Source organism: Dipteris shenzhenensis, chromosome 16 (genome assembly GCF_047967505.1).
Source record: "Dipteris shenzhenensis isolate YYH24624 ecotype China chromosome 16, Dip_SZ_1.0, whole genome shotgun sequence".
NCBI classification, from domain to species: Eukaryota; Viridiplantae; Streptophyta; class Polypodiopsida; order Gleicheniales; family Dipteridaceae; genus Dipteris; species Dipteris shenzhenensis.
Window position 1 is genome coordinate 4,855,729 of NC_141611.1, and position 13,466 is coordinate 4,869,194.

At 43.9% G+C, this 13,466-nt stretch overlaps 1 protein-coding gene across 1 annotated transcript in view; it reads left to right on the plus strand.

The window, feature by feature from the left end:
* The window catches only part of LOC147892442 (RAF-like serine/threonine-protein kinase PRAF), a 49,244-nt gene extending 37,325 nt beyond the window's left edge, over positions 1–11,919 (plus strand). The window contains exons 8-10 of the mRNA XM_087387623.1: positions 10,574–10,696; positions 10,846–10,933; positions 11,358–11,919. Coding sequence (XP_087243749.1) covers positions 10,574–10,696; positions 10,846–10,933; positions 11,358–11,557 — 411 coding nt within the window. The 3' untranslated portion in view covers positions 11,558–11,919. The remainder of the gene's footprint in view (positions 1–10,573; positions 10,697–10,845; positions 10,934–11,357) is intronic.
* Positions 11,920–13,466: the final 1,547 nt, after the last annotated feature.

Here is a 13,466-nt window from a genome sequence, read left to right on the forward strand (position 1 = left end):
AAGTTGGTCATCTAAGAGAAAATGCCCACCGATCTATCCGAGGTCATGCTATCTCGGCTAGAGCATAACATGCAACGAAATAGCATACTCAAGAAGTTATATCCCAAGCATAATCTAGATTACCTGGACTATCATCCTCCTTTGTGATTCTGTGTTGTCCCCCTCTAGGCCATAGCATCCATTTGACTCTGAGCCCCCAGGTCTTGTCGAAGAATCCCTCTCTGTGTCAGCAAAACCAGCCAAGCACCCAGATGGCTCTAGGCACTCAGCACTATCCATCACCTTCACAAAGGTCTTTGACTCCTCTTCTGACCATTTCCTCCTTTCTGCGCCCTGGATTGCTGAATTGCTGGACGCCAAGTGAGGCCCCAAAGGGCGCCCTTCCAAACCAACCGACTAGGTAGGGGAGTTTGGACTGACCCAAACAGCCCTCCCCCACCGGACCTTCCAGATCTGCATAACCCCCTTGTGGGGGCAGGGCTGTCCCCCAAAACAGCCACGACCTGGGTGCCTTCCTTCTACAGCAAATCCACACCTGTTCAGCTCTCTTCCAGGCCCAGATCTGCTTCAACATTATCTGTAGACCTTGCTGACATTAGCGCTGACTCATTGCGGCCTTTAGTGCCTGTAAACCCTGCGCAGGTCTGCTCTTTCCAATTGTGGACAGCCTCTAGACACGTCTCTGCCAGATCTGCCCTCCATGGTGGCTTTCCACTGCCAGGTATTCCCACTTTTGTGCTGCCCACATGGCACATCCGCCAAGCTATGGATAGAGCTAAGACATATGCGGATGAAAGTATATCTTTCAGAGAGTTTCAGAAAGGAAAAAAAGTTTTCTCAGAATTTCTTAACACTACAACTTTTTGACTATAGGAGAGAGTGCTACGTTGTCACTCCGATATTATGGTCCGTGGCTAATTCTAACAAGAATAGGCAAGGTGGCCTATAGATTGGAATTACCGTAGGGTTGTAAGGTGCACCTAGTGTTTTATGTTTCTTGTTTAAAATGGGTTTTGCACCCAGGTGACTCACTAATTGAGGGTGTTGTTTTGTTTAAGAGTAGAGGATAATGCAAGGTGCAAACCAACAAGAATCTTGAACTGAGGAACAACACAAGTGTGCAATTGGAAGACACTCATGGTGTTGGTTGCATGGCATGGTTTGCCTATATTTGCGGCGATCTAGATGCAGAGAGGATTTTCATATTTCATCATCGAGGATGTTGATGCCTAAAGAGGGAAAGAATGTGATGCTCTAGCCGAGATAACATGACCTCAGAAGGTTAGTAGGTATTTTTCCTTTAGAGGACCAAATTTTGTGTTTGTGTCTTATTGAAAAGGGTCAAAAGGATTACATGCCAAGGTTGTCGGTGAGGATGAATGGCAGGGACTAGATGTATGTAAGGTGAGAGGCCTAGGTGCACCAAACTGTGAAATATGCTTAGGGCAAATGAACAAAATGTACTGTAAGAGAGGTATAAATGGTGCATTAAAGGATGGTCTCGGGATTGTGACATGTGGCAACTAGATGCATCTAGGGAGATGTGTGCTCTATAGTACTCATGCGGGAAAGCAAAGTTAAACGTATCTTTTGAGTGTGCGCTACAGAGGTTGGCTGGGTGGATCAAGGTCTTGCCATTGCCTGCGGTTCCCAGATTTGTGATTCATCTTGTGATCTTCAGAGGTGTTGTGGATGTTCTACGTATCAAGAAAGAAGGGAAGCATCGGTGATGTAAGAGCATGGGGTTAGCGTTTGAACGCTTTTTGTTTCAGCGCAGTTTAAGGTTAGTACATAAGCCGAAAAAACCAATCAACCTAATTTTAATAATTATGCCCCATATCGCTGTACCAATGCCACTCCACAAAGGGTGTAGGATATCTTGACAACTTCTAAATGCTATATCTTACACTAAGAATATCAGATTGAACTCAAATTTCAATGCAGTGTTGGCTGACTTAAGTGCATAGTGCCCAAAATCTCCCCATGTTTTTTACAAGTTGCAGAGACCCTCCTAGCCTTGGAACTCAACTAATGGTCTCAGTCTTCCTGCAGTTCCTCCATCATCAACAAGCCATTGATTGGTGATGGCATATGAAATCAGTGATTAGGAGCTTTTCGTCGAATGTGTCTGTATATAAATCGCTCTGGTTAATGGTGATTTGGTTGTGGTCTTTGTACGATCCTTGAGTCTTTGTCAGACGGTTGAGTCTCTATACAACTCCTAAGCTTCTGTACAGCTCTAACCCTTCAACAAAGTCCACCCCATGTACTAGCCTCACTTAAGGAACGTAAATATACACACTGATGCTCGACATTGAATATGGGAAACTGTTGACCATGGTCTTTGCAGAGTCCTGAAACAAGAAAGATGAGCATTATGTGCTCAGAATAAAGAATAAAAATGGGATATAGATCATGCTAGTGACAAATGCCAAAATGTATAAAGGTAGTGTAACAGGATGTTACAATACCCATCTCTTTTCACATATAAGCACTTAAGATGTAAGCGTTCTCACCCATTGGACAATTATCTTGTGTAACAATTATGCATGCTTCTTGTTGTAAGAAATCTTAGATTTACTATATTTAGAAATGTGCTAAGGAACAAAAAGGAGACTGAAATAGCAGAGAACAAGGAATATTTGTATTGCTTGAGTGTCTGTGGTATCTGTAGTGTGTGTCATCCATACAGTTGGGCCTCTCTTATATAGAGAGTGAAGAGTCACACATGAAAAGGTGTGTACTCCAAAGTGTATGTGCATGAAGAGGTGTGTACACCTTGTGAAGGGTGTGACCCTTGATGAGAGGGTACATTACAATAGGAGTGTCTCTTCAATAGAATGTCTCTTGTGAAGGGTTGTGCCTCATAGGAAGTGTCCCGTCAAAAGGGCATACCCTTCCACAAGTGTCCATTCATCAAACCATCCATAAGTCTAGATATAGAGAAAGGAATACGTCACAGATCGTGACATCCCCTCCCACTCAAAATAAGGCCCTGGTGGAGATAATGAACTGATGCAGAAAATATCACGGTAAATTCTGAAAATACTGCTGTAAAATGTCAGGGTACTGCCATAAGTCTTCATCAGATTGCCAAGGAATGTCGGATCGTCCAGATCTCGCCAAAGAACAAGGAATTCCGTGATAAGTCGATGTCGAGTCTCTCGCTGTTGATGGTCCAGAATACGCTGAGGAATAAGGAGAACATAATCGTCTTCGATTTCTGGGACATAATCACCTGCAGGAGGAACTGCTTCATCGCCTGGAATGTACGTCTTTAGCCAAGAAATATGAAATGTCGGATGGATTTTACCCCATGATGGTGGTAATTCCAATTTGTAACTTAAAGGTGAATTTTTCTTGACGATCCGGAAAGGTCCATAGTATCTTGGTTGCAACTTAGGAAACACAGACTTAACCGTCTTATAGCGATGTGGGGCTACAAATAATAGCACCATGTCACCAGTGTCTAATTCTAGGTGAAGTCTATGTTTGTTGGCAGACCGTTGATACCGCTCTTGCGCTTTTCGCATATGATCCTTGACTTGGAGTAGAATGTCTTGCATTTCTTGAACCAGTTGATCAGCTAGGGCCACTCGATGTTGAAGTACAAAATTCGTTGGTACAATCGGAGTGTGTCCATAAGTTGCTTGAAATGGAGTCATGCTGATGGCACTATGGAAAGAGTTATTATAAGCAAACTCAAGGAGTGGTAGATACTCTTCCCAAGCTGCTAGGCGTGACTGAATATAATGTCGAAGCATTTCTTCCAGAACTTGGTCGACTCTTTCAGTCTGGCCATCTGATTCTGGGTGATAGGCTAAATTGAACAGTAGAGTTGTACCCAAAGATTCGAACAGTGAAATCCAAAAGTGACTGGTAAACTTAGGATCTCTGTCGGATATGATATTCTTGGGCAATCCATGGTGTCAGAAGATGTGTTGTATGAAGAGTTTGGCGATGTCCGGAGCCTGTGCACTGCTTTTGCAAGCAACAAAGTGTGCCATTTTGGACAATCGATGAACAATTACCATAATCTGAGTGTTACCTCTAGAGGATCGTGGTAGTGTTGTAATGAAATCCATGGAAATACTTTCCCACCTTTCAATTGGAACTGGAAGAGGCTGAAGAAGTCCTGTTGGAAGTCGTCGGCTTGCTTTTATTTGTTGACAAGATAAGGAAGATGTAACCATTTTGATGACGTCGCTTTTCATCTGAGGCTAGTATGTTGCATTGAGTAACCTATAAGTCTTGTTGATGCCTGGATGGGCAGCATAAGGAACTACATGATGCTCTTTTATCAAAAGACGTCGAACATCCTTGTCATGTGGTACACAGACGCGATCTTGATAATACAGAAGGTCGTCCGTATAAGAATAGGATGAGAAAATCTTCTGTTCGGAAGTCGAAGGTTGATCTTTTGAAAGAACTTGTATTGCTGTGCCGAAGTCTTTATCATTGAAATACTTCCCTTTGAATGAATTCGGAACATCCACAGATAATGTAGAGATTACCATAGCTGATGCTAGAGTTAATCTTCTGAGAGCATCTGCAACTACATTGCGTAGTCCTGGAATGTACTCAATGGTCATGTGAAAGTTGGTCAAAAACTCAACCCAACGTGCTTGGCGAGCGTTCATGACTGGCTGAGTAAAGATATACTTTAAAGAGTGATGGTCTGTCTTGACCATCGAGTCGGCTCCCATGAGATAATGTTTCCAAGAGCGATAAGCATGTACAACGGCAAGAAACTCCTTATCATAAACCGGGTATCGGGTTTGGATATCAGAATGTTTATGGCTGTCAAAAGCAATAACTCTGCCTTCTTGCATCAAGACTGCTCCTGTAGCGATGTCGGAAGCGTCGGTCATGACCTCAAATGGAAGGTTTGGGTCAGCAATAGCCATAACTGGTGTGGTAGTGAGTGCTTGCTTGAGTTGTTGGAAACTATACTCTGTTTCAGGAAGCCACTGAAAAACTACTGTGCTTTTCAATAATTCGGACATAGGAGCTGCGATTTCGGAAAACCGATAGACCTTTGTATGGTAGAAGTTTGCCAATCTGAGAAAAGAGCGGACATCATGAACATTCTTAGGAGTAGGCCAGTTTCGGACTACCTCGACCTTCTTGGGATCCACAGAGATGCCTTCAGCTGAAATAACATGTCCCAAATATTCGGTTGGGTCTTGAAGAACTCACTCTTCTCAATGTTGATGTAGAGAGAATTTGCGCGAAGAACTTCAAAAACTTGGTGAAGATGTTGTTTGTGCTCATGTAGGGATCTGCTGAAAACGAGGATGTCATCGAGGTAAACGAGGATGAACTTATCGAGGAAAGGCTTGAAGATGTCGTTCATTAGTGTCATGAATGTGGCCGGGGCATTGTTTAACCCAAAAGGCATGACCAAACATTCATAGTGTCTATACTTTATTCGAAAAGCTGTTACGCTCTAGCTGAGGTGGCATGACCTTGGAAGAATCAGTCGACATTTCCCTTAAGGATCTACGTTTGTAATATATTTGTTTGCGCTTCATGTAAGTGATCGGGAGGGAATTAATGTCAAGGTCCTAGGTGAGGGATGATAGCACCAGACTAGGTGGATCTAAGGCTAAGGGCCTAATGCAAGCAATGTGCCTAGGGGCAAAGGAAATTAAAGTATCCCAAGAGAGGGGTGAAAAGATGCATTAGGAAAGGCCCTATGATGATGACATGTGGCATCTAGATCCATCTAGGGAGATGGGGCTTGTTAGAGTTAGTGAGAGAAAGAGAATGGATCTTCACATGATTTTTCTGATTTTCGATTTCGCTGAGAGCTCTCATGCTCTAGCAAGGATTTGGTTGGGAGGATACTCTGTGGTGCTACTCCCGTGATCTGCAGTAGTTAGTAGGAAGTGCATTATAAAAGCTGTCTTGTACTCATCGCCTTCTCGTATGCGAATTTGATGATAACTTGAACGAAGATCAATCTTTGAGAATTGTGTTGCGTGTAGAAGTTGATCGAAGAGGTCATCGATGCGAGGCAATGGATACTTGTTTTTTATGGTGAGCTTGTTGAGGGCTCGGTAGTCGATGCAAAGGCGCATTGACTTATTCTTTTTTTCCACAAGTAGTACAGGAGATCCGAAAGGGCTGCGACTTGGCCGAATGTGACCTTTGTCGAGTAGTTCGGTCACCTGTCTTTGGATTTCTTCATTTTGAGTGTAAGAAACCCGATAAGGAGGTTTCGATGGTGGATTACTGTCGGGAATAAGTTCGATTGGGTGATCCACTGGTCGTCGAGGTGGTAACCGCTTTGGCAATTCCTGTGGAAAAATATCCAGGTAGGGCTGGAAAAAAGGTTGGTTGAGGTATTCAGGAGGATCCTTTGATGGTGTCTCCTCTACTGCCGTAACTAACAGAAGTAAAGTCTTTACTTGTAGGGTAGAGGCAACTGGGGTTGAAGGAGAGTCCCTAGAACGAGTTAGCTCAATAAGTTTTCCCTGGTGGACAAATTGGATAGTATGGCTGCGAAAACTGATTGATGGATCATAGTCGTAGAGCCAGTGTTGTCCAAGTATGACATCATATCGAGAAAGAGGCATGATATCGAAATTCAACTTGTCTGTATAATGTTGGATGCGAAAAGATAAGTTTTTGATCCTGGTGTTGCACAAGAAGGTAGTTTCATTTGCGAGTTCTATCTGATAGTCCATGAGACTAGGACTGGTGGTCAACCGAAGTTTGTCGACCATAGAACTAGCTAGGAAGTTATGAGAGCAGCCACTGTCGATGAGGATAGTGACCGTTGTTCCACGAATCGATCCTTGAACACAAAGTACTTGAGTGGCCAGGAAAGGTTCGGGATTGTTGGCAAGGCTCATGTGGATGGGATTTGCCATTCGAACAGCTTTGCCTTTCTTGTCGTGTGCTGGGGTAGCATCTTCTGTTTGGGAAGTGCTAGGTTCCATATTGGAATTTTGCTTTTATCGCTTGGGACAATCGAACCATCTATGGTCGCATGTACAGATGGTACAAAGTCCTTTTGTGCTGGAGTTGTTCTTCTTGTCAGTGGCCGCACCTTTATGTTGGGGATGATGGTGATGACTTTGTGAAGAAGAAGAAGAGGCGCGATCCTTGGAGGAGTGCTTCTGTTGGAATCTAGCATATGATTTCTGAGACTTGTGGGGCTGCCGCTGACCTTGATTACCCGAGTTTTTTCTAAACCTGGGGTTATCTTGAGGGCGAGCACCTTTGGCCATAGAAGAGTTCTGTGTTCTATTAGCACTCTGCTTTCCTTTGTTTTGGAAATCAGTAATGTGCTCTGCATAAGCAATAGTGCCAGCTGTGGTGGTGATGTTTGCTTTGAGGACATCAATGTGTAACGAGGGATTTAGGCCTGAGATGAAAGCATGAAGGCGATCATCCTTAGTTAACCCATCAATCTCCAGCACCAATGTGGTGAATTGAGAGATGTAGGAAGACAGGGAGCCTGTTTGCTCCAACTGTTGGAGTTTTGAACGTGCTTGGAAGTCTGCATTCGCAGGTATGAACTGCTTACGGAGCACGTGTTCAAAACGTTCCCAAGTTAACACACTTTTGCCGTCCCTTAAGCGTCTTTGCCACCATAGGAAAGCTGTATCCTTGAGGAGGGAGGCTGCCAAGGCAATCTTTTTGCCTTCAGTGAGGTCAACAGTATCAAAGAGTACATGCGCAATTTTGCGAGCCATTGGTCAACTGTTTGGCGATTTCGTTGGCCAGTGTAGGCTTCCGGAAGTTTAATGTCAAGTCTTTTAGTTTTGGAAGCTTGGAGTAAACGGTAGAGGGCACGGAGTTCAATGTTTTCTACCTCTGGTGGGAATGAGTCCACATAGTCGTCTGGTTGCGTCACGTCATCCTCTGTATGTGTGGTACTGCGAGAATCTTGGAGTTGTTGGACTTTCTGGACCAAGTCGGAGATGCTGTCCTGAAAATGGGAAATTTGAAGTTGAAGTAGTGCTTCGCCTTGTAAGTTGACTTCAGGGGTCTTTTTTGGACTTGAGTCGCTTATCTCCGGAGAGGTTGCACGCGAGCGTTGCGACATATCGGAGATCCCTGTGAGAGAAGCACGAACCTGCGCTCTAGTTTGTACCATTCCTGGAAGAAGATTCGGGCTGCTCCCTGAGGTTGCTCATGTTGGAGGGGGCAGGAGAAGCAGGATGGAACCACCCTGGAAATCTGGTAAAGGAGGTCCTGTCTGAGGTAACATTGGTGATGCCGAAATGGGTGTTACTGCTCGTGAAAGTACAGGGGTAGGTTGCAGAGTATCTGGGAGCTGAAGGAGGTGAAGAGTACCCTGGAGATGCTGAAGCTATGGGGTAAAAATCTCTCCAAAGATGGACAGCAAACTCGTGAGGAATATCGGGTTCTAGGTATCTACGTGTCTCACAACCTGGACTGTGCTGAGGAAGTTATGTAAGTGAGGTGCCTCACGCAGAAGGTATAGGATGTGGTCCAAGTCACTGGAAGGGCACGTGACACAGAAGACCCACGATGCAAAAGCTCCGAAATGGGCTGGTTATACAATATGAACACGATATTGTGTGGTAGATGATGCCTGAGGTGTCCTTGAAAGGACGGGTGAATTACCAGGGGTTTTCATGCTTTAGGGAGAAGGCTTTCATTTGCTGTAATTTGATAATGAGCGTCAAATAACAATATGAAAGAGAATCCTTAGCAATAGAATGGAAAGAATCCACCTGGCATAGATTAGATCTGCCAATTAGTTGCATAGCAAGGCCTGAAAATCTCCGTCCGGAGGTTCATTTACTATCTTTGCAGGTTCAGTGTGAGCAGGAAAAAGCCTGGCGAGACTTTCGAGGCAGATAGGGGCGTTGGCAGAGGCGTGGTGCAGAAAAGGGGTTTCCTGCGTTGATTTCAGAGGAAAAGTGCCTATGGGGTGTGAGGAGCAGATCTGGGCCTGGCTGGTCGGAATTGGAAGGCAGCAAAAGGGCGCTTTTCACAGGCTAAGGTGGCGAGATAAGCCAGCAGGATTCGGGCTGGTCTGAATTGCGATAGAGGGCAGAACAGCTGCTGGGCAAAGGCAGGTATGGTGGCGAAAAAGGGGCAGCCTGCTTGCTTGTGGCAAAATTGGCTGTGTGCTTCCAAGGCTGAATCGCGACAGCAAGGGCAGTGATCTGGTGCTGAAAGACTGGCAGGAACCCAGGGCAGCAAACCGGCTGATGGGGGGGGGGCTGCGTATGGCGTGGAAGGGAGGCGAATCCTGCATGACGAAAATCCATACGGGCGTCAATCGTGGATCGTCATTTTTGTGTGTGGCTGCCTAGGTTGGGTGGTTGCCAAAAATTAAAGTGTGGGTTTAATTAACCCTTGGGTAGTCTAGGGTTAGGCCTAAGGTATGGGTCTGGGTTTTCCTTTTTAGCCCCTCTAGGTACCCTTTTTATAAGGTGCTTGGTGCCAAAAGGTGTGCCTATTCTAAGGGGTGCGACCCTTGGAATAGGTGTACCTTTTCATGAAGGGGTGTGACCCTGTTTTCAAAAGGGGTGTCCCCACACGAAGAGGTGTGTCCTTTTTTTCCACGATGGGGTGTGTCCCTTGGGTGAGGAGTCAAAACTCTTCATCAAAAGGTGTCCCTTGGGTGAGGAGTAAAAACTCTTCATCAAAAGGTGTGTCCAATGGTGGAAAAGGCGCGTCCCTTGGTTTTGGGATAGCCCAAGCACATGAAAAGACACGATTTTTGTCGTGTCCATTCACATCAACTCGTGATGTGTGGGAGATGGAGAGGCCATTGATGACTTTAGGCAGGGTTGGCGCTTAAAATTTTTACGCTTATTCTCTTCATCTCTTCCATGCACAATGTGCACGGATATCCTTCTAGCGGAAAGAGATGTATCAGATAGGCGCTAGAAGGTGGAGGGCATTTCCTACAGGCAAGAGCGAAATTTGCTCTGATACCACTGTAAGAAATCCTAGATTTACTATATTTAGAAATGTGCTAAGGAACAAAAAGGAGACTGAAATAGCAGAGAACAAGGAATATTTGTATTACTTGAGTGTCTGTAGTATCTGTAGTGTGTCATCCATACAGTTGGGCCTCTCTTATATAGAGAGTGAAGAGTCACACATGAAAAGGTGTGTATTCCAAAGTGTATGTGCATGAAGAGGTGTGTACCCCTTGTGAAGGGTGTGACCCTTGATAAGAGGGTACATTACAATAGGAGTGTCTCTTCAATAGAATGTCTCTTGTGAAGGGTTGTGCCTCATAGGAAGTGTCCCGTCGAAAGGGCATACCCTTCCACAAGTGTCCATTCGTCAAACCATCCATATAGAGAAAGGAATACGTCACAGATCGTGACACTTGTCTTCATTGCATTACTGTTTTTCACTGCTAACTAGGTTTCATGACCACCATTTTTTCCATAGACTAAAGTCAGGATGCAAATAGCAAATGGCTGCTTAGATGATTAAGGCGTGTTTCTCATGGTTTAATTATGAATTTGAGTGAGGATGGGTATTGAAGAAGTAATTGAGGATTATCCGTTGATTTATTATGGTCATTTTCAAACTTTGTCAACTCATGCTGCTTGTTTGTCCTCAGGTAGGTGATCTAGGTTTATCTCAAGTCAAGCATCAAACAATGGTCTCAGGTGGTGTACGAGGGACATTGCCATGGATGGCTCCCGAGCTACTGAATGGAAGAAGCAGTTTGGTTTCTGAAAAGGTATAAGTACTCATAGATCTACCTCTAAAAATACTTTGTTTTGGGATTTGTAGCTAATGCATTAATTTGTGTATCACTTGTCGAAATGAAGTCAAGATGGTATTGTTAGCAAGGGTTTTCTGATTTTTGCTCTCCCTTGCCGGCTGCAGGTTGATGTTTTCTCTTTTGGTATTGTGATGTGGGAGCTGCTTACTGGCAAGGAGCCATATGCAGACATGCATTATGGTGCTATTATAGGTACGACACAGATTTCATTGAGGTTGCCTGCTTTTGTGAACAGGACAACATATTTGCTTCCTGGGTGTGCGATTGTCATTAACGCCTCAACTTAACCTTAATACCTATCTTCTTTCGATGCCAGTGGTAGCTAATTAATGGATTTTCTTTTTGGGGACATCGTGGGCACCTATTGGATATTGATGGAACTTAAGTTTTTGTTGATGGGTTTGACGGTGCCATAAGACATCTTAAAATCAGAATGCCTGTATACAAACGTTTTTCTGGGGTTCTTTTTGGAAGGAGAATTGAAGACGTTAAAAAACCTATGGTGACAAGAAGTTGAATGTGTTATGCATCTTGGTTTTCTGCTCTATGGAGCTTATTGTCTAATTTCAGGCTATGACCTACTTATACAAATGGCTGGCAATGTGGCATTTGTCAGGAGGCATTGTGAGTAACACATTACGTCCACCAGTACCAAGCTGGTGTGATCCATTATGGCGGTCACTGATGGAGCGATGCTGGTCCGCTGAACCAGGAGAAAGACCTGCGTTTCCAGAGATTGCAGCAGAGTTGAGGGCAATGGCTAACTCTGCGAATGCAAGGGTACAAGGACAGGCATCGACTGCCAGTGTATGTTGACTCTGAAATTGCATATGGTGCTAGAGATGATTGTTTGAGGTCTAATGTACAAAAGAATATTTCTCTAAATGTTCTTATTGCTCGGCAATCTTGTAGTTGGTTAGATGAGCACTAGTCGAGTTTGTTGTACAGCTTATATCAATATGAGGAAAAGCTTTGTGATGAAACATTTACCTTCTGGGTTAGTTTTTCAATTGTAAATTGGAATGTTGTGTAGGCATTTTCTTGAAGTCAAAATTTGAAGATTATAGCTTCAGGTCTTCTGTTGAGACCCTAGATAGTCTGTTTCAGAATATCTTATCTGAGCTAATTCTATAATGAAAAGTTGTATCCTCGCACACGTTTTATGATTGACAAGCAAAGCGATCGCCGATGCTAAATGAAGGGAAGGTTTGGCATTATGCCAACATTTTTGAGTGTCTTTCTTGCTTGATGGAGTTTACGGTTTTCAACCTTGTGAGTGACTGTCATGAGATTGAAACTGCATGTGCTGTATGAGGTTGGGCATGTTCTTAGACATATGTTCCCACCGCATTAGCAAACATGCAAATCTCACCTTGTGAAGTCTTTGCCCATGTTGCACTTTGCTGACATTGTGATAAATTCTATCTTTCTTAAGTGGTACATTGCCCTATCAGCTAAACTTTTTTTGGCTTAGAAAGATTTGTTTGGAGGGACTTAAAATGAAATTTTATATTCTCCACAAGCAATTGTAGCTTGAATGAAGAGAATGTGGACACTCAGTTTGCTTTTCACCTTCAGAGTGCTGAGAGAAACTAAGTACAAAGACCTTTGTAAGTATGTGTGGTGTGGACATGTATGTGTGAGAGCATATGTTTATACTATGGTATGCACCCCCCATTGGGCGTTGATGGCGTTGCTAGGGATCTATATATGTGTTAGTCTCTGCTATGCGTTATGGAGTTTATGGTTTTCAACCTTGATCATCTCCATGAGATTTACTACAGTGAGATGTATATATTAAATAGTTACATACTTACTAATTTGTTTTTCTATTTGGCAACACATATTATATGCTCATACAACATACATGGCATGGAATTATGGAAGCATTGAAATTTGGTCCGCTTGAGGTATGTAAAGATCTTATTGGCAAGCACATCATGCGCAAAACAGAGCAACACAACATAGGGGAGGTAGAACTAAGTCGATCCCAATGGTTCAAGTGGCTCAATGGTGGTACAAGCATGTCAAAATATGAGCAACTATAACACTAGCATTCCAAGAGTCATTAGTATCCCATGCAGTACGAGATGTTTATGGTAAGAGTAGAAGAAGAATATACAATTCGTTAAATCTAAGATGGAATTATGCAAGGTGGCATGCAACCTATCACAAAGAAGGGCACATATGGGTGGAGTCGTATGAAATTTGATGTGTGGGCTCTTTCAATGTGGATGCCCATGCATAAGTATCAGACTTTATCTGTAATTTAGAAGGACTTGGGTTTCATTTTTATTTCATTGTTTTAAGCTCTTTCCACTCCCCCACTCACTCCACCTGCCCCTAATCCCTCTCACCTACCCTTGATCCCCCACCCCATCCTTTCTATCGCATCCTCTCCCTCTTCTCGTTCCATCCCCCATGGCTAGGACCAAGCATAAGACTAGAAATCTAGGAACAAAGACTCTACTGACTCTAATAGTGAGACCTTGACCAATTCCCCCCCCCCCCAAGAAGGAGGCAGTAAGAGGCCAAAGATTCATGTCTAAAGAGGTAGAGGATGACCAGAGAAGAAGAGGATGATGAACAAGAAATGCGAGAAGAGGAGCAAAGGAGGAAGCAACATCATTTGAATGAGCAACTCCATCGACAGTAGCCTGGTTCACCTCGCGCACACCAACCTTAGGCGGAGGGATGGCAGCCACCACTGTGCTCATTCAATCAA